This window comes from Schistocerca serialis, chromosome 7 (genome assembly GCF_023864345.2).
Source record: "Schistocerca serialis cubense isolate TAMUIC-IGC-003099 chromosome 7, iqSchSeri2.2, whole genome shotgun sequence".
Taxonomy (NCBI): Eukaryota; Metazoa; Arthropoda; class Insecta; order Orthoptera; family Acrididae; genus Schistocerca; species Schistocerca serialis.
The window spans coordinates 312898911-312925760 of record NC_064644.1 but is presented as its reverse complement, the minus strand read 5'-3'; the positions used below and the strand labels follow the sequence as shown (position 1 = coordinate 312925760).

The following is a 26850-nucleotide window of genomic DNA, read 5'->3' as shown; positions in this document are numbered from 1 at the left end:
AGCTCCTGATATGGTGCCTGGCTGTGGGTAACTCCAACACAATGTCCTGCAATAACTGTGAACCAAGTCAAAGGAAATTCTCATAGTAATTTCAGTTCAGTAGGTTGGCGTGATAATTTCCTCCCATAGAGTTAAACATTTTTGATCTCCATCCTCAAAACAGGGTGCACCCAATTGTACTGCAGCAATTCCAGAAGCATTGCTTTAATGAGCTACATAAAAAGACTTTGGAGTGACAGGTCAGCTGTCAACTGATCCTAAAGACTACGAAGCTCCTTAATCATTCCAAGTGCAGGTATTGAAAATACCAATTTAATGTTCACAACTTAATGGAAGTGGCTGTTCAACAGACTTTCCAATGCAGACAGCATTTAATAGGCATATTGCCTTTTAAATATACGAAAAGCATATGACATTACTTGGATGCACCATATTCTAGTACACCATAGTTGGGGCTTCCATAGTTACTTAAGTTCTTCCTGACAGATTTGTATAAGGTATGATGTCCTTCAGTGAAATGTTACAAGCATTACTTTCTTTACTATAACTGCTAATAATTTTCATGGAAGGAGTCTCCTGCAGTGCTCTTTATTTGTGGATAGTGTGTTGATGGTGTTCTCATGCTTCTTAGTTACAATGGGCCTGACTGTTATATCCCGAGCATAATTTGTAAAGTAGCACCCTATTCTTTATTAACAACAATTATGTGTTGTAGGGAATTGGTTGTAAAGGTATTTAGAGGTTTAATAGTAAAACTTTTGCATCACATGCAGTTGAAACACTTTTTTGAGATTATGTGCCTAGCTTAGATGTCATTGTTGCTGATATATTTTCATTATTGTATTTTTTTGTTGTTGCAGCAGACTCTTGGCCGATGATGGATGCATTATGGAAGCCACTTTATACACCACCACAGCCATTGGAAAGCCACAATGATTCTCTGTTTTCTGATGTTTCTGTGACAGCAAAGAACAAAACAGATCAGTCATATTCACCGTGGGGACCAAGTAACTCACTTTGTATTGGCTCTGTATGGTCATCATCAGCATGGTCAACTGGCCCTGGCCCAGTTGCTCCACCACTGACTACTCCAGCACCCATCCTCCCTCCAGTAGCACCTGTACATACACAGGGCAGCACAGACGGCACTATTGAGGATGAGCCACCATCTTCTGGCGATCTTGATGTAAGATTTATTACATTCTCATATTCTCATGCCTGTTTAACATATGAACATACCTGTGTGTGTGTGTGTGTGTGTGTGTGTGTGTGTGTGTGTACGTATAGCATATGCAGTGAAACCTCAGCAACAAATTAGAGATGATTCTTCAACTACAATGGTAACCAAGGGATGAATCAACATTACTAGTGCTCAACTGGCTGTCAGCATCCTTTCCAGTATGTCATATCATTTCGGAGATGCAGTGAAGAGTGAGCACATTTGAATTATTGAAGCTTGAGAATTATTCCTACCTGTACATTGATCAGCATTGTACCAGATAGGTATCCACTGTGGTATTCTATGATGTTATAATGAACATTAGCCATATCTCCCTACCCCCATGAACCATGGACCTTGCTGTTGGTGGGGAGGCTTGCATGCATCAGCGATACAGATGGCCGTACCGTAGGTGCAACCACAACGGAGGGGTATCTGTTGAGAGGCCAGACAAACGTGTGGTTCCTGAAGAGGGGCAGCGGCCTTTTCAGTAGTTGCAGGGGCAACAGTCTGGATGATTGACTGATCTGACCTTGCAACACTAACCAAAACGGCCTTGCTGTGCTGGTACTGAGAATGGCTGAAAGCAAGGGGAAACTACAGCCGTAATTTTTCTCGAGGGCATGCAGCTTTACTGTATGGTTAAATGATGATGGTGGTGTCCTCTTGGGTAAAATATTCTGGAGGTAAAATAGTTCCCCATTTGGATCTCCGGGCGGGGACTACTCAAGAGGACGTCTTTATCAGGAGAAAGAAAACTGGCGTTCTATGGATCGGAGTGTGGAATGTCAGATCCCTTAATCGGGCAGGTAGGTTAGAAAATTTAAAAAGGGAAATGGATAGGTTGAAGTTAGATATAGTGGGAATTAGTGAAGTTCGGTGGCAGGAGGAACAAGAATTTTGGTCAGGTGAATACAGGGTTATAAATACAAAATCAAATAGGGGTAATGCAGGAGTAGGTTTAATAATGAATAAAAAAATAAGAGTGCGGGTAAGCTACTACAAACAGCATAGTGAACGCATTATTGTGGCCAAGATAGACACGAAGCCCACACCTACTACAGTAGTACAAGTTTATATGCCAACTAGCCCTGCAGATGATGAAGAAATTGATGAAATGTATGATGAGATAAAAGAAATTATTCGGGTAGTGAAGGGAGACGAAAATTTTATAGTCATGGGTGACTGGAATTCGAGAGAAGGAAACATAGTGGGTGAACATGGATTGGGGGAGAGAAATGAAAGACGAAGCCGTCTGGTAGAATTTTGCTCAGAGCATAACTTAATCATAGCTAACACTTGGTTCAAGAATCATACGTGGAAGAATCCTGGACATACTAGAAGGTATCAGATAGATTATATAATGGTAAGACAGAGATTTAGGAACCAGGTTTTAAATTGTAAGACATTTCCAGGGGCAAATGTGAACTCTGACCACAATCTATTGGTTATGAACTGTAAATTAAAACTGAAGAAACTGCAAAAAGGTGGGAATTTAAGGAGATGGGACCTGGATAAACTGACTAAACCAGAGGTTGTACAGAGTTTCAGAGAGAGCATAAGGGAACAATTGACAGGAATGGGGGAAAGAAATACAGTAGAAGAAGAATGGGTAGCTCTGAGGGATGAAGTAGTGAAGGCAGCAGAGGAACAAGTAGGTAAAAAGACGAGGGCTAGTAGAAATCCTTGGGTAACAGAAGAAATATTGAATTTAATTGATGAAAGGAGAAAATATAAAAATGCAGTTAATGAAGCAGGCAAAAAGGAATACAAACGTCTCAAAAATGCGATCGACAGGAAGTGCAAAATGGCTAAGCAGGGATCGATAGAGGACAAATGTAAGGATGTAGAGGCTTATCCCACTAGGGGTAAGATAAATACTGCCTACAGGAAAATTAAAGAGACCTTCGGAGAAAAGGAGCCACTTGTATGAATATCAAGAGCTCAGATGGAAACCCAGTTCTAAGCAAAGAAGGGAAAGCAGAAAGGTGGAAGGAGTATATAGAGGGTCTATACAAGGGCGATGTACTTGAGGACAATATTGTGGAAATCGAAGAGGATGTAGATGAAGATGAAATGGGAGATACGATACTGCGTGAAGAGTTTGACAGAGCACTGAAAGACCTGAGTTGAAACAAGGCCCCGGGAGTAGACAACATTCCATTGGAACTGCTGATGGCCTTGGGAGAGCCAGTCCTGACAAAACTGTACCATCTGGTGAGCAAGATGTATGAGACAGGCCAAATACCCTCAGACTTCAAAAAGAATATAATAGTTCCAATCCCAAAGAAAGCAGGTGTTGACAGATGTGAAAATTACCGAACTATCAGTTTAATAAGTCACAGCTGCAAAATACTAACACGAATTATTTACAGACGAATGGAAAAACTCGTAGAAGCCGACCTCGGCGAAGATCAGTTTGGATTCCGTAGAAATGTTGGAACACGTGAGGCAAGAAAGGTTTTGACAATGTTAACTGGAATACTCTCTTTCAAATTCTGCAGGTGGCAGGGGTAAAATACAAGGAGCGAAAGGCTATTTACAATTTGTACAGAAACCTGACGGTAGTTATAAGAGTCGAGGGGCTTGAAAGGGAAGCAGTGGTTGGGAAGGGAGTGAGACAGGGTTGTAGCCTGTCTCCGATGTTATTCAATCTGTATATTGAGCAAGCAGTAAAGGAAACAAAAAAAAAATTCGGAGTAGGTATTAAAGTCCATGGAGAAGAAATAAAAACGCTGAGGTTCGCCGATGACATTGTAATTCTGTCAGAGACAGCAAAGCACTTGGAAGAGCAGTTGAACAGAATGGACAGTGTCTTGAAAGGAGGATATAAGATGAACATCAACAAGCAAAACGAGGATCATGGAATGTAGTCGAATTAAGTCGGGTGATGCTGAGGGAATTAGATTAGGAAATGAGACACTTAAAGTAGGAAAGGAGTTTTGCTATTTGGGGAGCAAAATAACTGATGATGGTCGAAGTAGAGAAGATATAAAATGTAGACTGGCAATGGCAAGGAAAGCATTTTTGAAGAAGAGAAATTTGTTAACATCGAGTATAGATTTAAGTGTTAGGAAGTCGTTTCTGAAAGTATTTGTATGGAGTGTAGCCATGTATGGAAGTGAAACATGGGCGTTAAATAGTTTAGACAAGAAGAGAATAGAAGCTTTCGAAATGTGGTGCTACAGAAGAATGCTGAAGATTAGATGGATAGATCACATAACTAATGAGGAGGTATTGAATAGAATTGGGGAGAAGAGGAGTTTGTTGCACAACTTGACAAGAAGAAGGGACCGGTTGGTAGGACATGTTCTGAGGCATCAAGGGGTCACCAATTTAGCATTGGAGGGCAGCGTGGAGGGTAAAAATCATAGAGGGAGACCAAGAGATGAATACACTAAGCAGATTCAGAAGGATGTAGGTTGCAGTAAGTACTGGGAGATGAAGAAGCTTGCACAGGATAGAGTAGCATGGAGAGCTGCATCAAACCAGTCTCAGGACTGAAGACAACAACAACAACAACAACAACAACAACAACAGCCATATCTCAGTTTCCAAAAACTATTACACACAGCTGCTACAACCAAAAACTTTTAGTTCTCGAAGCGATATCCTTCGATCAACACTGTCTCAGAAATCTATTCTAATAGGGCAGATGAGATGTATCACTTCATGTCTCATCTACGAGTTTTCTTAAGATATCACACATTGAATACATCTGGGATTTGTTGCTTGATAACTTGCGCATAATATTCATCCACTTTGTTCTCTCATAAATTCGCTCATTCAATCATCTGTTCATTCATTGTATTCTACAGAGGAAGACAAGAGTGGATGGTGAGTACTTACCTTCGTGAGATGAAATTCCACATATTGCTGGTAGATACATATGATTAGGGAAAATTGGAAAGGAGGGGCAGGTCCCTCAAACATTAGGTTGTCAATAGAACTCAGGCAAAACACGTGGAAACTATACAAATAAATCATGTATGGCCTTTACTGTTTTAATGTTATGATGCTGCAGCCAGTTTATGTGTGTGTGTGTGTGTGTGTGTGTGTGTGTGTGTGTGTGTGTGTGTGTGTGTGTGACAGTTTTTGAATGAATTTGTTGACAAATGCTGAAACAATTCAGTAGTGTAATATAAAATTAAAAACTTTTATTCCACGTGAACAACATTTGCATAAATGATGATTCCTTTCTTGTAATTTATCACGTAGTCAAATTATCTGTTACCTAAGCATGTTGACTGATGCATCCAGCGGCTGCATACTGTCCCTTGCTTCCATCACAAACACTCGCAGGATACAGCCTCAATTTTTTTGTCCAACCTATAATAAATTTGTATTCAGCAAAACTCATTTTACCAGTCTTTAATATTGATAAACAGTGGTGAATTGTCTTTCATTAGAAAGTCTAAACTGTAGGCTTCCTACATTACACTACTGCTCACCAGACAAGTGGTTGAAATTGAATATGACACCAAGCATCAGACAAGTAAATATCACCTAACTTAGGAACCTGGTGGAATGTAAAGAAAAATTTAATATAGATTTGGCTGTTGGAGACTGAATGACAGCTATGGGGGTGTCAATTCAAATCCAGATGGCAGTTATTTGGTGTAATTTGTTTGATTATTTAGGAATAACAAGTTTTTATTTGTTCAAAAACAGTGGGTTATTGAACGTCTATACTTTAACACTTAACAACGATAAAAATCATTTCCATTGCAGCGAAGAGTACACACACACACACACTCACACACACACACACACACACACACACACACACACACACACATACATAATTGCACAACTGTCATTGTCGAACAGCAAATAATGATTTTCTTGATAAATCCACAAGCTGATTTTCTGCTTTTGCTCTTGAAAAAAAGTGAAATTTGCGATTCTGTCCACTCGTAGGCAAGGTTTCAAATCCTTTAGTTGTCAAAGTTCAGTTAAAAGTCTCTTGATCCAAACAATTCCTCATGCTGCTTCACTAGCTGCTGTAACTTCAGCTTCTGTAGTAGAGACTGCAACTGAAGTTTGTTGCTTACTTGTCCAGCTGACAGGTGCACCAGATTACAAGCAAAGAACACCTGAAGTGTATCATCCATTCTCTAAATCATCTCCATGATTGGCATCGCTATAACAGTCAAGAATGCTTTTGTCTTCACTGCTTTTTTAATTTATCATCCAGTCAAATGTATCTTTTACCTAAGCATTATTTAATAGCAAAAGATTCTTTTTACCTTTATTACATCACACACTGTCAGAGTTTCCTGACTTCTATATACTACTCCTACAGCATATGCTATGTCTGGTCTTGTCCCACACATCAAGTACATCAAGGATCCAACTGCTCGCCTACATGGATATTGAGTGTCGATAAGGTTCTCTTCCATGGCATCGTCCTTGATAATTGGAGTTGTAATAACTCTACAATCACTCATGCCAAAGTGCTCCAAAACCTTCTTGCTGTAGCACATCTTACTGATTTGAATGGATCCATCTTCTTTTCTCTCAATTTCCGATCCAAAGAAATATGATGCCAGGTTTGATTTTATTTTGAATCCTCTTGCAAGGGCTTCAATAAATTCTTTAAATTCACTACCATTGTTGCCACAACAGTCTGTCATCAATACAGCATATGAAAAAAGTCATGTAAGAACTTTTATGTCTCATAAAATGGGATGTATGAACTTCACTTCTCTTAAATCCTAATTCCATGATGTAATTAGTGGATCTCCCATTACAACAACAGGATGCCTGTTTCTGGATGTATAAGCTTTCTATTAATCAACATACTTTTCTAGATCCATTATTATAATCTTCCGGCTGTTTCCTTCACGTCACCATAGAGGAAGCACTAGTCACATCTATTTCTGCAGTGTTCATATTCTGTTGGGCTGCAACACTGAGTAATGTTTGTATAGACAACATCTTCACCCTAGGGCTGAAAGTTTGTTCATAATCAGTCCCTCTGTTTTGAGAAAACCTTTGATGACCAATCTTGCTTTTGAATCTGTCATCCAATCCATCAGCATATGTCTTCAGTTTGTAGAACCACTTAAGTGGAATTGCCCTTTTGCCAGGAGGTAAATCTTTCAAAGTTCATGTTCCATTTTCTTGATGTGCCACCATTTCTTGATCTATTGCTGCTTTCCAATCATGTCGTTGACTCGAATTCATGGCATCACAATGAGATTTTTGGTTCCTCATAGGTCATTAACTGCATTACATAGTCTTATAATCTTTTTGGACATTTTAGCGTTAAATGTTCACACAGTTGCAAACTAATTATTTCATCTTGAGATTGTTCTAATTTCTCTTCAGTTTCATCCTGTAAATTATCGCAACTGTAGAACTCATTTTCTCTTGGAAAACTAGATTTCACTTTGCTCTCAGTTTTGTCTGATGGGTCTTGTGACTTCTGATGAAGGAGATCAAGATCCACAGGAATTACTGGACTTTCCTTTTGCGTAATTTACTTTTCAAAAGTAACTTCCCTGATCTCATTAGCTTGTGATTTTCTTCATGCCAAATCTGATAACCATCATCATGCCCATAGTCAATTAGCCCTTTTACTGTTTTGATACATTTTCACCTTAAATTGTTTTGGAATGTGAACATAACATTTAGACCGTAATATATGTAGATGCTCATTCCAGGCTTCTTTTGATACCATATTTTGTATGGAGACAGCCCTAGAATACTGGAAGGCCCCGTTCGATTCAGGGTGTATGCTGCAAAAATTATCATTTTAGCCCAAAATGATGTAGGAATGTTTCCATGAGCATGCATCATAGCCCTGGCTGTTGCAAGAAGAATTTGGTTTTTTCTTTCATTTCGCTATGGAGTGTATAGCATAGTGAAATGTTGGATTATTCCCTCCTCCTGTAGAATGTCCCTTGTCTGCTTATTGTTGAACTCTCCTCCATTATTGCGTAAGATTTTTTTTGATTGTATGTCCAGCAGTCTTTGCTTAAGTTATAAATTGCCCTAGTTTATTAGGAACTTCTATTTTCTTCCTTGATAAAGTAAACAGCTCGAAATTTACTGAAATCATCTTTAGCTGAAACAAAGTAGCAACACCCAGAGTTGACAGTTTTGAAAAGGAATGGAGACATCTATATGAGTCAACTCTCCCAGTTCAGAAGCTCTCTTCTGGCTGCCAAATGGAAGCCAATGTGCTCTACTGTAAATATTGCCTTCACAGGGGTCATAATCCAATCCCAAGATGCTGGAGATCAACATGTTTATTTTGATGTCCAAATCTTTCATTATACAATTGTAGTAAGTTTTCTCATCCGATTTCGTTTACTTCAGCAGGAGTAGGAGGTTTAATGCTTCACATCATTAAGGTACCTAGTCCTCCATAATGGTCACATTTGCCAACTAGTTTTTTGACTTCACCAATTTGAAAATTTCTGTTGTGTATAAAAATGTACTTTTTGGATTTTTATCTTGTGCCACTAAGACAGAAAATAGATTCTTTTTAATTTTTGTTACATATCACACATCACTCAAAGGAATTTTGTGCCATTTTCCATTTACTGCTGCTACTATATCTGTGGTCCCCTTGCCAGCAGCTCCAACAGTATAACCATCCACTGATGTTACTATGTGATATGACTTGTTGCACCATTATCTACAAACAAGCCACCAGTATCACACTGAGATGACATAACAACAGACGTTTCAGCAAACAGAATCATGTTCATATTTGTTGTTTTAACAGCTTCCAACACATCACTTTTCTGAGGCTTTTGTGCTCGAACATCTGCAATCCACTTTCAAAATTTCTTGATCACATGATATGCCTTCTTACAGTAATGATAGACAATTTTCATTTTCCTCTGAGGGTATTTAGAGCGTTGTTTTGGTGAATTACTTAAAAGTGCCTCTTGAGACGTGGAACCTCCTCCTTTACTTGGCAAAGCTTTCTCATGTCCACAAAGTTGAATTGTCAAGTTATCAACAGTCCTATCAGTTTTTGACATAAGCATTCAGCTTTATTTTAATGAAAAATACTCATCTTGTAGTGGACCTAAAATTATACAAATTAAATATAAATTGGGTAATTCTGGGTGATTTTCAACATCTTTGGCCACTTCTTACTTCAAATCATTCCATACATTTTTCTCATTTGACACATTAGTTGTTATGTTTTCATTAGAATGTTTCACAAATCCAAAAAATTGTAAACAGAGGTCATAAACTTTTATTTTCAGAAATATTGTCAAATAATTTATGCAATTCTACCCATACTTCTCAGGATGTATTAAGGCACATTATTTTCTGCAATGTTTCCTCTGTCATAGCCATGGTTGATACAATTAAAGCATTGCTGTCAGCCTTAAGATAATTATTTAATATGTTCTTATATGCCTCTTTTACTTGAGCAGTAGCACCTTCTGCAGGTTGTAAAGGTTTAACTAACCTACCTTCAACAATGCCAAACGCTCCAAGCATACCAAGTAGACTGACATTTTCTTTGTATTTCCATGTACTCCAGTTTGATTGCCCTTCCAGTAAACCAATGCTTATCACTATTGTTGAATCTAGAGTCGAAATTCGCCAACTGACTCCAAAAGTTACTCTGACGTGCGAAAGTCACAATACACTAATCTCAACATTTACTTTTTGTTTATATACAAAACTTACAACTTGTATTTCTTCAATCACTTTAAATTATACAGTATCATACCTGCACCCAGAAACTTTTAGATTATTTAGGAATTGTTGTGTCTAGACAATGAGAGGAAGCCAAAAGGCACGCGCTTAAACTCACACAGGCAGGCGTGAGGTCTGAAACAGGATACGTAATGAATGCTATAAAGAAAAGTACGTAGCTTCTGGAATACTTAACTTTAATCCATAATTGTAGAACATCGCTCTTGATGATACATGCTTCTTAATATTAATTAGCAATTGAATATGGCGCCTTGCTAGGTCGTAGCAAATGTAGCTGAAGGCTATGCTAACTATCGTCTCGGCAAATGAGAGCGTATTTGTCAGTGAACCATTGCTATGAACGTCGGCTGTACAACTGGGGCGAGTGCTAGTAAGTCTCTCTAGACCTGCCGTGTGGTGGCGCTCGGTCTGCTATCACTGACAGTGGCGACACGCGGGTCCGACGTATACTAACGGACCGCGGCCAATTTAAAGGCTACCACCTAGCAAGTGTGGTGTCTGGCGGTGACACCACATTCCTCCCCCGCAAATCGGCGTACGGTTGTGTTATAAGGCTTCCGCCCGCCGTGGAGAGGACCCCATGTTGACGTATGCGACGAGGTGGGGAGCCTAACAACAGGCGAGGCTGTGCCACCCGCACCCGGCCATTCGGTCCAAGGGGAGCTAGGAAACGCCTGAAAACCTAGTCCAGGGTGCACACCAACATGCGGTGTATGCGCCCGTAAAGAGACAGGAGGGGCCGAAGATTCGACCTCCATCGCGTCGGGGTACCCGACGGGCAAAGACGACATCTGGTCCGGAGCGGGCAAGAGGTCCATGTCGGAGGACAGCTGGTCACGGGAAGCGATCGGCGGCATGTGACCCAGGGAGGCGCTTGGCGGCTGCAGCGAAGCGTCCACTGTGGGCGGCGCCGGCAGGAGAACAGGCGGCGGCGGTGCGTTGCCATGTGGCAAAATGGAAGGCAGCGTCGGTAACACCTGGGGATGAGGCGAGCCAGTAGATGGGTCCCCAGGGCGCTGACCGGACGGCACCGTCGCTGAAAGCAGATGGGGAGCGGCAGAACCCGTGCGACGACAGAGGCGCAGCTGATTGAGATGCCGACGCACCTCACCAGTGGCCCCCAAAACCAGATACATAGTGCGGCCGAGGCAGCGAAGAATGCGCCCAGCGAGCCAACGCCGTGAACCTCGATAGTTGCGATAGTATACAACGTCGCCTGGAGCAAAAGCAGGAGTCTGCCGCTGCACAGGAACCTGATGCGGCGGATGTAGCAAAGACATCAAGGTCCGATGAGGACGACCGTAGAGCAGCTCAGCCGGCGAGCGACCATCTCGGGGCTGAGAGCGATACGAAGACAAAAAGAGCAACAACGCGTCCTCCCGAGAATGCGACTCTTTCCAACTTCAACATCTGTGACTTGAAAGTCCGGACCAATCGTTCAGCGGCACCGTTTGACTGAGGCGAAAACGGCACGGATGTCAGATGTTGAATACCATTAGCCTTGCAGAATGACTGAAATTCTGCGGACATGAATTGTGGGCCATTGTCGGAAACAATAGTCTGTGGAAGACCTTCAATACAAAAGATAGCAGATAACGCTTGGATGGTGGCTGAAGACGTCGTGGAAGACATCCTGACAACAAAAGGAAAATTACGGAAGGAATCGACAACAACCAACCATCGAGCATTCTGGAATGGACCAGCAAAATCGATGTGTAAGCATTGCCAAGGGGAAGTGGCTTTCGGCCATGCAAAGAATTTCCGCGGTGGTGCGGATTGTTGTTCGGCACACGCCATGCTCTCAACCACGTATCCCATCCTCGTCGCCAAAAATGTTGTGTCTAGACAATGAGAGGAAGCCGAAAGGCACGCGCTTAAACTCACGCAGGCTGGCGTGAGGTCTGAAACAGGATATGTAATGAATGCTATAAAGAAAAGTACGTAGCTTCTGGAATACTTAACTTTAATCCATAATTGTAGAACATCGCTCTTGATGATACATGCTTCTTAATATTAATTAGCAATTGAATACGGCATCTTGCTAGGTCGTAGCAAATGTAGCTGAAGGCTATGCTAACTATCGTCTCGGCAAATGAGAGCATATTTGTCAGTGAACCATTGCTATGAACGTCGGCTGTACAACTGGGGCGAGTGCTAGTAAGTCTCTCTAGACCTGCCGTGTGGTGGCGCTCGGTCTGCTATCACTGACAGTGGCGACACGCGGGTCCGACGTATACTAACGGACCGCGGCCGATTTAAAGGCTACCACCTAGCAAGTGTGGTGCCTGGCGGTGACACCACATTCCTCCCCCGCAAATCGGCGTACGGTTGTGTTATAAGGCTTCCGCCCGCCGTGGAGAGGACCCCATGTTGACGTATGCGACGAGGTGGGGAGCCTAACAACAGGCGAGGCTGTGCCACCCGCACCCGGCCATTCGGTCCAAGGGGAGCTAGGAAACGCCTGAAAACCTAGTCCAGGGTGCACACCAACATGCGGTGTATGCGCCCGTAAAGAGACAGGAGGGGCCGAAGATTCGACCTCCATCGCGTCGGGGTACCCGACGGGCAAAGACGACATCTGGTCCGGAGCGGGCAAGAGGTCCATGTCGGAGGACAGCTGGTCACGGGAAGCGATCGGCGGCATGTGACCCAGGGAGGCGCTTGGCGGCTGCAGCGAAGCGTCCACTGTGGGCGGCGCCGGCAGGAGAACAGGCGGCGGCGGTGCGTTGCCATGTGGCAAAATGGAAGGCAGCGTCGGTAACACCTGGGGATGAGGCGAGCCAGTAGATGGGTCCCCAGGGCGCTGACCGGACGGCACCGTCGCTGAAAGCAGATGGGGAGCGGCAGAACCCGTGCGACGACAGAGGCGCAGCTGATTGAGATGCCGACGCACCTCACCAGTGGCCCCCAAAACCAGATACATAGTGCGGCCGAGGCAGCGAAGAATGCGCCCAGCGAGCCAACGCCGTGAACCTCGATAGTTGCGATAGTATACAACGTCGCCTGGAGCAAAAGCAGGAGTCTGCCGCTGCACAGGAACCTGATGCGGCGGATGTAGCAAAGACATCAAGGTCCGATGAGGACGACCGTGGAGCAACTCAGCCGGCGAGCGACCATCTCGGGTCTGAGAGCGATACGAAGACAAAAAGAGCAACAACGCGTCCTCCCGAGAATGCGACTCTTTCCAACTTCAACATCTGTGACTTGAAAGTCCGGACCAATCGTTCAGCGGCACCGTTTGACTGAGGCGAAAACGGCACGGATGTCAGATGTTGAATACCATTAGCCTTGCAGAATGACTGAAATTCTGCGGACATGAATTGTGGGCCATTGTCGGAAACAATAGTCTGTGGAAGACCTTCAATACAAAAGATAGCAGATAACGCTTGGATGGTGGCTGAAGACGTCGTGGAAGACATCCTGACAACAAAAGGAAAATTACGGAAGGAATCGACAACAACCAACCATCGAGCATTCTGGAATGGACCAGCAAAATCGATGTGTAAGCATTGCCAAGGGGAAGTGGCTTTCGGCCATGCAAAGAATTTCCGCGGTGGTGCGGATTGTTGTTCGGCACACGCCATGCTCTCAACCACGTATCCCATCCTCGTCGCCAAAAATGTTGTGTCTAGACAATGAGAGGAAGCCGAAAGGCACGCGCTTAAACTCACGCAGGCTGGCGTGAGGTCTGAAACAGGATATGTAATGAATGCTATAAAGAAAAGTACGTAGCTTCTGGAATACTTAACTTTAATCCATAATTGTAGAACATCGCTCTTGATGATACATGCTTCTTAATATTAATTAGCAATTGAATACGGCATCTTGCTAGGTCGTAGCAAATGTAGCTGAAGGCTATGCTAACTATCGTCTCGGCAAATGAGAGCATATTTGTCAGTGAACCATTGCTATGAACGTCGGCTGTACAACTGGGGCGAGTGCTAGTAAGTCTCTCTAGACCTGCCGTGTGGTGGCGCTCGGTCTGCTATCACTGACAGTGGCGACACGCGGGTCCGACGTATACTAACGGACCGCGGCCGATTTAAAGGCTACCACCTAGCAAGTGTGGTGTCTGGCGGTGACACCACAGGAATAACACAAGTTTTTCTCTGTTCAAATACAATGGTTTATTACAAACACATTGGTTTATTAAACATACACACATTAACACTTAACAGTGATGATAAACACTTCCATTGCAGCGAAGAACGTAAACCAGTACTTGTCTGGTAAGACAGAGAGATTTAAATGTCATGCAGGTTATTAAATAAAACTGTTCACAACACGAAACTTTAATGTATTTTGGTTTTAACGTGTTGGGATGCACTCACTAGTGTTATGTCCTTACCTTGTTCTTCGTGCATTTTAGTCTCAATAACATTTTATCATATCTAATGGGACATCTACACAAACTAACCTTTTCTCTTATATGCTACACATATATTAATGACAAGATTATATAAGGTATTTCTTGATTTATAATACAGAAACATTGTAAAAAGAAAGATTTATTCATTTATTTATACCAGTTATATAGTATGAAATTACCTTGTTTCACTTGTAACAGGTAAATAGTTTTGAGGATAACGTGTTATCACAGGCGCCGACTCCATCATGGGGCCTGAGGGGGCCCAAGCCCCCTCAAAAATCGTTTTGGTCGGTGGAGCTTCCCCAATAATTTAAGAAAATTGTTAGTTATATTAAGCTTTGTAAAATCAGAAAATTATGTTGAAATTTTTTATTTTCCTTGTTTGACGATAGTTACCTTTTAAAATACATTCAGTAATGAGTTAAAACAAATAATTATTACAGTAGTAATCAGGTTAACTGAAAACAAGTGGTGGGAATCATATAGTGTTACGGTGCTGCGGGCACACTTAGAATTTGTCCCAGTGCGCAAACCTTCGGGTAAAGTCTGGTGCCGGTGGGCCAGCGCTGCAGCTGCAGTGACATCAAAAGGACTGGAGCAGAAGTTCCTGGAACCCTCCACCTTGTATCACCTTGATGCTTCAAGACATTACGATGCCGCAGCTATATAAAGCCCACCCTGCTGTTGCAGTCATTCAGTGCAAATAGTTTCATTCAGTGCATACTGCAGACTTATTTAGTGTTCTGACTTTAGTGTCTAGTGGACTATTTTATATGACTATATTTTATTCATTTACTTTAGCCTCTTTGTGTATTGTGAATTAAGTTTGCAAGGGATAAATTTGTTACCAAAAAGGCGCACTTGGAAGTTGATGATACTGCAGGTCAACCTCCAACAATTATTGTGTTGTCAATTGCTTCGTTGTCTTCAGGTGAGAACCGTTCACAGCCGTAACCTGGACAATCTCGTAAGGGAAGATCATTTCAGAAGTCTTGGTTGATCAGATATACGTGGTTAGAATATGAAGCATCTACCGAAAGAGTTTTTTGCGAAACTTACAGAGGCAGATGCTAAAAGTCTATTACAGTTTACTTCAAACAAATAAGATGCATTTCTTCCCCCAACACTGAATCACAAACTCTGTTTAGTATTTTAAAAGATGTTTTTGCTCGTATTGATTTGTCACTGGATAACTTAGGAGGACAGTGCTATAATGGTGCCTCAAATATGAGAGGTAAGTTCACAAAGGACTAAAAAAGTTAGGGTTGGATATACAACCAAAAGCACATTATGTGCACTGCACTGCTCACAGTTTAAACTTGGCAGTTCTAGACAGTCCCTGCTATTTTACTTCTATGAGGGGTATTATGGCTTTAGTCAAGCACACCGTAATGGAATCCAAAAAAACGATGGGACTTCCAAGAAGCATACGTTGTGAGAGCACCAACGACCAAGCTGGTATATGACCCCTTTGCCCAACTCGATGGACTATGCATGCTTTTAGTATCTTGAGAATATTGAAATACTTTGAAGAACTTCTAGAGTTTTTTGAAACATTTCCTGCAGAGGACAAAACAGAGGCAGGTTACAAATGTGCAGGCTATCTTGAGTCAATGTTACAATTTCTTTTTATGTTTTTATTGCCATGCAGTGAACCCAGTAGAGGGTGTCAATGAAAAATTTAGTGCCCTCATCTAAGTGTTGCTGATTTGGAAAAAGTATATGAGGGCTTGATTTGTGTATTGAATGGAAGGCATGATAGTTTTGAACACTTTTGAGAATTGTGTTTAAAAGAAAACTTTCACAAGTTTATGATCCTTCGCTTCCTCGGAATCGAATTATACCAAAGAAGTATGAAAGTAATGAAACCAGTTCACGGCACACCTTCAAAACCCCAAAGGAATAATACAAAGCTATGTACATTGAAGTTTGTGAAATGGTGCAATCTTGCATTACTGAGTTGTTTGCTTCAACTGGACTCACACAGGTCATTGCAGTTGAACAATAGTGCTTGCTTTTAGTAAACAGAGGGGAAACAAATTTGAAAAAAATCAGCTGATTTTTCAAAAATGACCTAGACATTGAGAGACTGCACTTACACTTGAATGTGTTAGCTGATATCGCTAAAAAAAACAGCTGGTCTTAAAAAACGTGTGGTATAAGAAAGTACATTACACAAGAGCCTGCAGTTGTAGAAATATTATGTGAAGTAGTGAAGTGCATTAAGCTTCTCTAAGTAGTTCCAATCACGACAGCAACAACAGAAAGGTTATTTAGCACCCTTAGACGTCTGAAGTCATATCTCCGATTAACAATGGGACAGAAGCGACTGAACAACTTGGCTGTTCTTCATGCCCACCGAGATGTTTTGGATGAATTGGATATCCAACCAGTCATCATCAACGACTTCATATTCAGTAATCCAGTCAGGTGGTCACCCCTTGCACCTTTCTAAAGATACTCTAGCCCTAATAATGGCATTTAGATCAATATTAAAAGTCTTTATAAAATAGAGAATTAAATACATACATAATGTTAAATTTTCAGTTTCAAAATATTAGTACTATTTTAGTAATGTGTTAATATAGTACTGTATTAGTTATTTTCAAATACTTAAATATTTTTAGGGTGTCAGACCCAATTAAAATCTGCTATTTACATACTTTTTGACTGGAAGTATTAGGCATACTGTGTTAACTTTATTAACTGTATTAAAGCAATAACTTTGAGATATTGTTGTTGTTTAAGGAACCCAGAGCCTTATTCAAAGTAAGCTTAAATTTATTAATCAAAGTGCTGTTCCTGTGCAACAGCAATATTTTATGTTTTACTCTTCTAATGATAGTTTAGAATTTATTTAAATATGATTTCAGTCTTTTCAGAGCTATACAGGGTGGTCCATTGATAGTGACCGGGTCAAATATCTCATGAAATAAGCATCAAACGAAAAAACTACAAAGAACAAAACTCGTCTAGCTTGAAGGGGAAACCAGATGGCGCTATGGTTGGCTCACTAGATGGCGCTGCCATAGGTCAAACGGATATCAACTGTGTTTTTTTTTTAAATAGGAACCCCCATTTTTAATACATATTTGTGTAGTACGTAAAGAAATATAAATGTTTTAGTTGGACCACTTTTTTCGCTTTGTGATAAATGGCACTGTAATAGTCACAATCACATAAGTACGTGGTATCATGAAACATTCCACTAGTGGGGACAGTATTTGCTTCGTGATACATTACCCGTGTTAAAATGGACCGTTTACTAATTGTGGAAAAGGTCGATATCGTGTTGATGTATGGCTGTTGTGATCAAAATGCCCAACGGGCGTGTGCTATGTATGCTGTTCGGTATCCTGTGTCTGGACCGTTCGCCGGATATTTACGTTACTTAAGAAAACAGGAGGTGCTCAGCCACATGTGAAACGTCAACCATGACCTGCAACAAATGATGATGCCCAAGTAGGTGTTTTAGCTGCTGTCGCGGCTAATCTGCACATCAGTAGCAGACAAATTGCACGAGAATCGGGAATCTTAAAAACGTCGGTGTTGAGAATGCTACATCAACATCGATTGCACCCGTACCATATTTCTATGCACCAGGAATTTCATGGTGACGTCTTTGAACATCGTGAACAGTTCTGCCACTGGACACAAGAGAAATTACGGGACGGTGACAGATTTTTTTTGCACACATTCTATTTAGCGATAAAGGGTCATTCACCAACAGCGGTAATGTAAACCAGCATAATGTGCACTTTTGGGCAACGGAAAATCCACAATCGCTTCAACAAGTGGAACATCAGCGACCTTGGCGGGTTAATGTATGGTGCGGCATTATGGGAGGAAGGATAATTGGCTCCCATTTTATCGATGGCAATCTAAATGGTGCAATGTATGCTGATTTCCTATGTAATGTTCTACTGATGTTACTGCAAGATGTTTTACTGCATGACAGAATGGCGATGCACTTCCAATATGATGGATGTCTGGCACATAGCTCGCGTGCAGTTGAAGCGGTATTGAATAGCGTATTTCATGACAGGTGGATTGGTCGTCGAAGCACCATACCATGGCCCTTACGTTCACCGGATCTGACGTTCCCGGATTTCTTTCTGTGGGGAAAGTTGAAGGACATTTGCTATCGTGATCCACCAACAACGCCTGACAACATGCATCAGCACGTTGCAATGCATGTGCAAACATTACGGAAGGCGAACTACTCGGTGTTCAGAGGAATGTTGTTACACGTATTGCCAAATGCATTGAGGTTGGCAGACATCATTTTGAGCATTTATTACATTTATGTGGTCTTTACAGGTAATCGTGCTGTGACAGCATGCGTTCTCAGAAATGATAAGTTCACGAAGGTACATGTATCACATTGGAACAATCAAAATAAAATGTTCAAACGTACCTTCGTTCTGTATTTTAATTTAAAAAACCTACCTGTTACCAACTGTTAGTCTAAAATTGTGAGCCATATGTTTATGACTATTACAGTACCATCTATCACAAAGCGTAAAAAGTGGTCTAACTAAAACATTCATATTTCTTTACATACTACACGAATATGTAATAAAAAAATGGGGGTTCCTATTTTAAAAAAGGCAGTTGATACCCGTTTGACCTATGACAGTACCATCTAGTGAGCCAACCATAGTGCCATCTGGTTTTCCCCTTCAAGCTAGACAAGTTTCGTTCTTTGTAGTTTTTTCCCCCTGTGTGTTATCATCTATTGTCCAAGAATGACCTCATTAAGTTACACATAATAGCTCTTCACCAGTACTTATATAAATGCTTCCAGTTATGTCTGCTTGCTACCTTGTTTAAAAATACTTTGCTGCTTCTATCTAAGTCTCTTTGTCAAAGGCTGTTGTCATAACCGAAGTCACAGTTAAAGCCCTGGCATCTTCGGAACCGTTCCAAATTACCAGAATAAAGGGGAAGGGGGAGAGAAAACTCCAGTAATTTCCTAGAAACTATTGCCACTTTATGTAACTAACATGTTATTCTCTTTATGATTCACCATCATTTACTGAGGGCTGTATATACCTTCCAGGCTTTCATGGGTAGTATTTATATCATTTGTGATTATAGTTTCATGGGTGTTTAGCCATGGTCAGATAAAGATTTCAGTGCTGATCATTTTATCTCCCAATGTTGGAGATATCATCAGAGTTTGTAACCAGAGAACCACTGAATTCAGTTCTCTGATACTTTACTTTTATCAAGGCCCAGTCATTACTGCACTACGATGTATAGAGGGGCCTGAAAAATTCAAAACATAACAACTTTAAGAGAAAATAAGATAGCTGCAAATAAGATAAGTTATAGGCTTTGGTACTAAATAAAGCAAATGTCACCAAATATTCTGCAGCACAAGGTTCATAATGCATGCTGGCGCAACTCTGTGATCTATGGCAGCATTCAAATGGCATCACAACCCAATGTAAATTGGTTTTGTATGAAAAATTTGGCTTGTTGAGCTTGTTTGAGTTCAAAAGTCAGCTAAAGAAGCCTTCTTCGGAGGATTTCTCTAGAACCCTTGCTTAGACCATAGCCTAATTCCCATAAAACTAAAATCATCTTACCTGTACTTTACTAAAATCTGATCCTCCTCCTTGAGATAGCCTCACTAAGACAATCCTCCCCAATAAATCAATAAATCCTTTTTTGATTCTATCTTATTCCTGTCACGTATTATAAAATCAAGTTCACTGTAATCAGACTGCTAGCAAAGTAGTGTTCAATATAAAGAAGAAGAAAACAATGCTTTTCACATCATACTTAGTAACTACCACTAATAAATGCTAATCATGTGCAGTTCAGTCCATGTTTCATTCTAATGCTACACAGCCTTTTTTAAAACCAGTAATATTTTGTAAAAAAAAAAAAATTCAGTCCCTTAAAGTTTCATTTTATTTTTGTACTGTCCCTTGTCCCGTCTCCGACAGTAATCACATTTTAGTTGAAACTGATTACAACTCTAGTATAGAGAATCATCTTGTAGTTATTAGTTAACTCAAAATCCTCATCAACCATTTCACATCCACTTCTATATAAGGGCCATAAGTTTTTAAGATCTACACTTCATTAACCAAAGAAAATATTTGGTAAATATACATCTCATTAGAAAAATGTTTTACCCACGAACAAACTTAGTGAGAGCTCAGCAACAAGATTGGTCTGTTTTCTTTTGGCCTGTGGTCTCTGTCCCATTTCTTATCTTTCAGTCAGTGCTGTACTTTCTCATTCCATTTCTTCCTCCAACACATTTTTTTATTTTTTTATTTTCTCGCAGCTGTGAAACAGTGCTACATGCTTGCATGACTAGTCAAAATAAAATATCTGTGACTTTTCTTCTCAGTTCAGTTGTATCAACATTTAACTGACTTTCTTGCTGCACTAGTGAAACATTAAGAGAGGAGCAAGTTACATAGCTAGCTTTTCTGTGTGCTTCTACAGCTCATTTCTCATAGTAGGATGGGTACATTCTGTGTGTGGGCGCAGTAGGAGCTGGCCGCAGTTCGCAAACAGTTACAGATGCTTTTGGCCATGGTCAGCCATTTTCAGGCTGCTGCTGCCTTGTGGTGTAAAAATGGTGGAGAATCGGCATGTCGCATGGTGCACCACATGTGCCACTTGTTGCACCCATAGTTACTGCTACTGAGGCACCTTACAGTGTACCCGACGTTGGGGATCCACTGTCACTGAAGGCTGAATGGCAGGTTGTAATGCATTCACGTAGCATGAGTCAGAGTGTCAATGTAGGGACCAGCCATCTGGCCTCACGTGTTCACCCTGTGAGTGGACATGTGGCCACTCCTTCACCAGGGGGCTGAGCAGACACGTGGGGGGAGGGATTTTCTAGTTATGGGAAACTCCAATAAATATTAGCTGTGATATGGAACCCTTTAGGAAGATAGGGTAAGAGCCAGGAAAAAAACTAAATGTGTGCCCAGTATGCCTGCCATGGGGTCTTATCTGAGATGTGGAGAAGGCTCTGCCTGTGGCTATCAAGGGTTCAGGGTGCAGTCATCTGCAGGTTGTGGCTCATTTTGGCACCAATGATGTCTGTTGCTTGGATTCCGCGTCCATTCTCATTTCATACGGGCTGTTGGTGGAAATGGTGAAGGATGTTAGCCTGTCTCGCAGGTTGCAAACAGATCTCACAATTTGCAGTATCATGCCCAGAAATTGATTGGGAGACCTTTTGTTTACAGCCGAGTAGAGGGTCTCAACCAGAGGCTCCATCATTTCTGGGATGGACTTGATTGCAGAATTCTGGACCTGGGTTATGTGGTGGACAAGTGTAGGATTCCTCTTGATAGGTAAGAGGTGCACTACACAAAGGAAGCATTTACTCAGGCAGCAGAGTACTTGCGAAGTACTGCCGTATCAGGTCATATTAAAGGAAGACATCAAAGAAATTCAGACGTGTGCTGCTGAATTTGTTTTGAGTAGATTTGATCTGCATGCAAGTGTTATGGTAAAATTTAGAGGATAGGCAGATGCAGCTGACTGCAGAACAATTTTCCTGCCGCCAATGTACATTTTGTGTAAAGACCACGAAGACGAGAGAAATTAGAGCTCGGTTGGAGGCATATAGACAGTCATTTTTCCCATGATCCATTTGTGAATGGAATTGGACAGGAAATTATTAGTAGTGGTACAAGGTACCTTTTATACCATATCGTGGCTTACAGAGTTTGTATATAGACCTAAATCTAAATTCTCCCTACCGTTTTTCCACACTTAAAAACATTGATGGTTGCTATGTGTGACGTTATACATCAGATATAACCTCTGTTTCAGTTGATTTGTTTGAAGTTTCATTTCATCTTTCACTTAACAACACAAACTGGCCATCCATGTACAACCAGACATTGTTTAATTTATCAATATTTGTTTGTGGCTGAGCTGTTACAAGTGCATTAATTTACTCATACTCTTCCTTTATAAATTATATTTTGTTTACTAAGTCTAGATTGGCTTACTTAAACTGTAAATTATTGTTTTCTTTTCATCCAAACCAGCTAACTGCGGCACCGTGAGTTGTAAAGAATCTCTATTGGGTGGTTGCCCTCCACTGTCTTCCCAGTTGTCATTTAATCACTCTTAGAAAATAGATAGTTCTGTGCCGTATCATTAATGCAGATAATAGTTACTTGAGATTGGAGCAAGTATACTGTGCAATATGACCAGTTTTCCAGCTCAATAAATATCTTTTAACTATAATTACTTTTGAAATAACACTAAATTGGATCGCTTATCCTTAAAATTTAATAATCCTCGGCATAAAGTTGGCACTGATGGCCTATCTGTAGCTGTATCTTTTCATGCCCATTCTACACTCCTGGAAATGGAAAAAAGAACACATTGACACCGGTGTGTCAGACCCACCATACTTGCTCCGGACACTGCGAGAGGGCTGTACAAGCAATGATCACATGCACAGCACAGCGGACACACCAGGAACCGCGGTGTTGGCCGTCGAATGGCGCTAGCTGCGCAGCATTTGTGCACCGCCGCCGTCAGTGTCAGCCAGTTTGCCGTGGCATACGGAGCTCCATCGCAGTCTTTAACACTGGTAGCATGCCGCGACAGCGTGGACGTGAACCGTATGTGCAGTTGACGGACTTTGAGCGAGGGCGTATAGTGGGCATGCAGGAGGCCGGGTGGACGTACCGCCGAATTGCTCAACACGTGGGGCGTGAGGTCTCCACAGTACATCGATGTTGTTGCTAGTGGTCGGCGGAAGGTGCACGTGCCCGTCGACCTGGGACCGGACCGCAGCGACGCACGGATGCACGCCAAGACCGTAGGATCCTACGCAGTGCCGTAGGGGACTGCACCGCCACTTCCCAGCAAATTAGGGACACTGTTGCTCCTGGGGTATCGGCGAGGACCATTCGCAACCGTCTCCATGAAGCTGGGCTACGGTCCCGCACACCGTTAGGCCGTCTTCCGCTCACGCCCCAACATCGTGCAGCCCGCCTCCAGTGGTGTCGCGACAGGCGTGAATGGAGGGACGAATGGAGACGTGTCGCCTTCAGCGATGAGAGTCGCTTCTGCCTTGGTGCCAATGATGGTCGTATGCATGTTTGGCGCCGTGCAGGTGAGCGCCACAATCAGGACCGCATACGACCGAGGCACACAGGGCCAACACCCGGCATCATGGTGTGGGGAGCGATCTCCTACACTGGCCGTACACTACTGGTGATTGTCTAGGGGACACTGAATAGTGCACGGTACATCCAAACCGTCATCGAACCCATCGTTCTACCATTCCTAGACCGGCAAGGGAACTTGCTGTTCCAACAGGACAATGCACGTCTGCATGTATCCCGTGCCACCCAACGTGCTCTAGAAGGTGTAAGTCAACTACCCTGGCCAGCAAGATCTCCGGATCTGTCCCCCATTGAGCATGTTTGGGACTGGATGAAGCGTCGTCTCACGCGGTCTGCACGTCCAGCACGAACGCTGGTCCAACTGAGGCGCCAGGTGGAAATGGCATGGCAAGCCGTTCCACAGGACTACATCCAGCATCTCTAAGATCGTCTCCATGGGAGAATAGCAGCCTGCATTGCTGCGAAAGGTGGATGTACACTGTACTAGTGCCGACATTGTGCATGCTCTGTTGCCTGTGTCTATGTGCCTGTGGTTCTGCCAGTGTGATCATGTGATGTATCTGACCCCAGGAATGTGTCAATAAAGTTTCCCCTTCCTGGGACAATGAATTCACGGTGTTCTTATTTCAATTTCCAGGAGTGTATTTCAGATTACAAACACCGGTACTTATGATGCCATCGTGCATAATTTACAAATGAATTAAAACCGTCTGCATACATATGACTGCCAATGGATTGGATTGTCAGAACATCAAGCCAAATACATGTTGTGGTACTGTTTCTTCGGACACCAGATACAGCATCTCTTCATTTATAATATTTATGAGAGAGTGAGAGTGTCAGTTTTTTTTTTTTTTTTTCCACAGTAGAGGTCTTGCTCTCAATGTATTGAAAACTAAGTACTCTTAGCTACAAGTGTCATTAATGTGTGATTGTAGATGTACCTGACATGATGATTTTGAACTCAGTATGTTAGAGGTTAAGTGGGCGTAAGTCTAATTTCTGCAGTTCTGATTTGAGACCATGTTTGTAATACCTGCACACTGCTTCATCTGTGGAAGAGGTCAGCTCTAGTCCTAGGGCAATTTAGGCAGTGCTAAAACGGCACATGCCTATTTCACATTGCCTAAATCAATAAATCTGCATTATGCAGCATGAAATATCAAGTGTGAGCTATCTTGCTTCTGGTGTCACATGTATTGCCTATATTCAAATGTACGTGTGAATGAGCCATTTATTAAACATACTGTTCGAGTCATAATAAAATTTTATGTTTCAGAGAGGCCTTGGTTTTGATCCATTTACATCTTTAAACGCTATTTGGTTTCCACGTCCAGCTGAATCTTGGAACCCCCCAGCTAACAACTAAATCATTCAGCAAGAATACAGGTTTTGGCGCTGGTGGTAAATTCACTACATTTCCACTAGCAATAGAGAGATGCTACTCCATTTACACGTTGAAGTCAAAACATTAAAATTTATCAAACTGTATCATGGGTATGAAAAGCATGTAATTTGTTTCCCTTGCACTATAAAAACAGATTCTCTAAGTTTCTTTGAATTTAATGTGAATATCTGCAAAATTTTTGTTTGTTTACCATCTTGAAGTTTATAATAATGAGGAATTGTTTTATTTTAATTTCAAGTGAGTGTTTGTTGCACACTTGGTTTATTTCCTCTTAATCTCACTTTTAAATGCAACAGAAACCCTGCCTTCTTGCGCATAGACGATTATATTTAAAATAAACTATGCTAGAGAAGAAATTAAAAACTGAAACTGACAACAACTGAGAGTTGGAAAATTCAGTATTTGTAATTTGACGTTCCCCTCATTTGATTGGAAAACTGCATATTTTTTCATTATCATGTTACTAAAAGCACTGTATATGGTTGTGTGTCACTCAGAAATGTAATTTATTTTTTTATTTTTATTTTTTGAGCATTATTTGCAAAATAATTATTGTGTTTCTAATGTTTGTAATACTTAAATCCTGTGTTCATTGTGTACCATGTCACCAAAGAATGTACAAATTAATTTTGTGCAGTGAATCTTGACTGCAGAAATGTCATATCCTTAAGACTGGCACATGGATGGTCTCTTGGAGAAAAAAAAGAAAGAAAGAAAGAAAATAAAAAATGCCATTTATGTGTCATGAGGGATAAATTCAAAATAAAAACATTTTTTTTATATGATCTGTTGTTATTCTGTTTATCTTTTCCCAGAGACAGTCGGTAGTATTTTGCATGTAGAGCTAAGACATATATATAAACCTAAAATTCACTGTCTCCCTTGCCCTGTTTGTCCTTTGTTTCTCTTTGCAAACAGTGAATTCATTTTCTGGTATATGTATTGTTTCGTATAGCTGCATAGTTAATGGTAGAGGGATTAAATTGACAGCTACAAAAAGTTCCTCAGGTAGATATTTTCGCAGGTTCATAACAACATATCCAAGTGCTATGTAGTTTCTCATACAAGAAATATTTGATTTAAAAAGTGATAATATGTCTGCATTAAACATGTAAAGCAAAAAACCAAGAAGTAGTCAACAGAAGTTTATTAATATCTTAAGACAATAAGAGCTCTTCTCTCTAATAATTGAAGATGGAAAATTGTAATCTAGTGTCTCACTGACAGAAGTGTCACTAAAAATGCAGCTAGGACCTGAACAAATCGTCTAGACAAATTCCGTGAATTCATGTGTAATGTAATCAGGACTGCTGAATAAGGATTTGAACGCCCACTCCTTCTAAATATGATCCTCCCACAATACCTTACTCATAGCGTGGTCTTAAAACTCTCTTGGTGAATCAACTATTTATCTTGCTCTTCAGTATCCAGCTGAGTGCAATTGTTGATGAAATAGTATTATTTTGACAGTAGAATGGGCATCTTTGCTACATCGTGCCTCCTTTATACTCTTTATCAGCTCCTACCACATATTCTGCTTCCAGCCAGTGTAACTTTGAGTGGTAGGGGGCTGCAATTGCCAAATGCTGGTAGCAAAGTCTGCTCCCTCAGTGCCTCTGCCGCCCGTGTCAGGTGCAGAAGTCAGGGCTGACGTGATTTCATTGTACTGAGTCTGTGTCCCAACCTTACTTAGATTGAAGCCACTCTCTCTATTTATCAGACAATCAGCCACTCACATCTCAACAGATTCCTTTAAGACATAATCCTTTAAAAGAAGAGGTTTATCTTAGCATGTTTGCTTGTTCTTATTTCATGAAATCCCCTGTTGCTTGCAGTGTTGTGCAACTGCATATTTTGTGAGAAACCTTTTTTTGACTTCTTACACAGTACTGCATTTACATTGAATACGGTAGACACCTGGGCTATGGAGTCTCATGTCTTTTTCGCAGAACCTAATAGTGCTTGCATTTTTGGATGATGATATGAAATGCTTTCAGTGTTATGCTGAGCTAAATTCTGTCCTTTT

General features: G+C 41.4%; 1 protein-coding gene across 2 annotated transcripts in view; it reads left to right on the top strand.

Moving 5' to 3' along the window:
- The window catches only part of LOC126413333 (transmembrane protein 131), a 374881-nt gene extending 349310 nt beyond the window's left edge, over positions 1 to 25571 (top strand). Inside the window, exons 24-25 of one of the 2 annotated variants that reach the window (XM_050083243.1) lie at positions 861 to 1186; positions 24696 to 25571. In XM_050083243.1, coding sequence (XP_049939200.1) covers positions 861 to 1186; positions 24696 to 24785 — 416 coding nt within the window. In that variant the 3' untranslated portion in view covers positions 24786 to 25571. The remainder of the gene's footprint in view (positions 1 to 860; positions 1187 to 24695) is intronic. The other variant, XM_050083244.1, reaches the window with a different exon arrangement.
- Positions 25572 to 26850: the final 1279 nt, after the last annotated feature.